Source organism: Magnolia sinica, chromosome 10, assembly GCF_029962835.1.
Source record: "Magnolia sinica isolate HGM2019 chromosome 10, MsV1, whole genome shotgun sequence".
NCBI classification, from domain to species: Eukaryota; Viridiplantae; Streptophyta; class Magnoliopsida; order Magnoliales; family Magnoliaceae; genus Magnolia; species Magnolia sinica.
The window spans coordinates 82,076,967-82,078,615 of NC_080582.1; the positions used below are offsets into that span (position 1 = coordinate 82,076,967).

General features: G+C 41.6%; 1 protein-coding gene across 1 annotated transcript; it reads left to right on the forward strand.

Moving 5' to 3' along the window:
• The first annotated feature begins 668 nt into the window (after window positions 1–668).
• LOC131217644 (uncharacterized) lies at window positions 669–1,040 on the forward strand. Its single transcript, XM_058212581.1, has one exon. It carries the CDS (start codon window positions 669–671, stop codon window positions 1,038–1,040), a length of 372 nt encoding a protein of 123 aa, XP_058068564.1.
• The last annotated feature ends 609 nt before the right edge of the window (window positions 1,041–1,649 follow it).

Below are 1,649 nucleotides of genomic sequence, written 5' to 3' on the forward strand. Positions count from 1 at the left end.
ATCTCCCTCAGATGTGACACGTGTCATTACATCCGGCCGTTAGAAAGCCCATCCCAATCATGAAAAGCATTTTTGTTCCAGAATCAGGACGATCCACTCATCGAGTGGGCTACAAAACTATGTTAATCAGATCATCGTCCATCCATTGATTTTGATGGAATAGCCCATCTAATCGTTGGATAGGGGTGATTTTCATATCAGATGGTCCACATGACTGGGCCTACTTCTTACACAGTCTAGATGTGCTGTAAAAATTAAAACTTGGCTGAAAAGAGGAAGTTCGGTAAGCTTATGGCACTCAAGAGAGTACCTGATCATTTATCGAAATAACATCAAACTCAAAAAGCCGCCGATCACGTAGAATTTTGACTTCTGAAAATCCCTACGTGTGAAGTAGACCTTTGCCGGCCCTCTTCCTCGTCACGCCTCTCTTTCCTCGGCTCCCTAGCGACTTCACAAAACCGTGTTCTCTCTCTCTCTCTCTCTCTCTCTCTCTCTCTCTCTCTCTCAGCCTATATAAACTCACCTCCAACACCCAGAACTCTTCAAAATCTCTCTCTCTCACCTATATAACCGCAGCACCCCAACACCCAAAACTCTTCAAAATCTCTCTCTCTCTCTCTCTCTCTCTCTCTCTCTCTCTCTCTCCCTCCTTGATTTTATTCACCATGGCAATAGGAAACTGGTTATTGCTAAGCCGTCTAAAGAAGGCCATACAGAAGGTAAGGTTCCTACTAAGCTTCCACGTCTACAAATGGCGCCTTCCATCGATAACTGACTCCTCAAGTCGCCGGCAGCTAAGCTTCAACGACGCACCTGGCTTGATCGATTGCATGCAAGATGCCGATGTCGAAGACTGTGAGATGGATTTGTCGCCATCACCAATCCCAAGGACTAGAAGCGACGCATCCGACGACATTGATAGGAGAGCGGAGATGTTCATCGCAAACTTCTATCGACATATTCAAATGGAACGGCAGGCATCACTTGAGCCTCGGTACGTAAAGGGAGTTGGCCTAGAGAGGACTCGATCGGATTGAAGAAGATGATTTTTTATTTTTTATTTTTTCTTCTTCCTTAAATTCGACCAATGGGATGGTAAGAAAGAATATAAAGATTTTTTTTTCCTTTGATGCAATTGACATGCATGGAGAGGTGGTAGAGCTGTCTGATTTCCTAAGGAAGGTGGCTGATGTCTCAGCTGGAATTGTGCCTGACAAAAAAAGCACTTTAAATACCCTTGTGAAGAAGGAAAACTGGCAGCTTTGGAAAATGGACAAGGTGCCGAGAAGATGGACATCAGTAATATCTTTTAGACAAAATAGAAATTCCTCGAGCAATGACAAAACTAGGTGAAAAGAATAAACTAAAATGACATATAGAATAAACTTCAATAAGAAATCATATCTAGAATTGAAAGGGAGCAAAAAAGACCTAATAAAAGCAGAATAGCAGTTCATATAAAATTAAGTGAAAAGGATTTCTATGGAACAAATAAAAAATAAAAAAATGTTATGATCATGTAAAATCTTCGAAACCAACAAAGCCCCAAGCTAAATGCTAGCCTTGGTTATTACTTATCCTCAACCCTCAAAAGCCCTGACAACTTTAGCTTCTACCTCTATTGAGAACAGAAAGAACCCCAAATA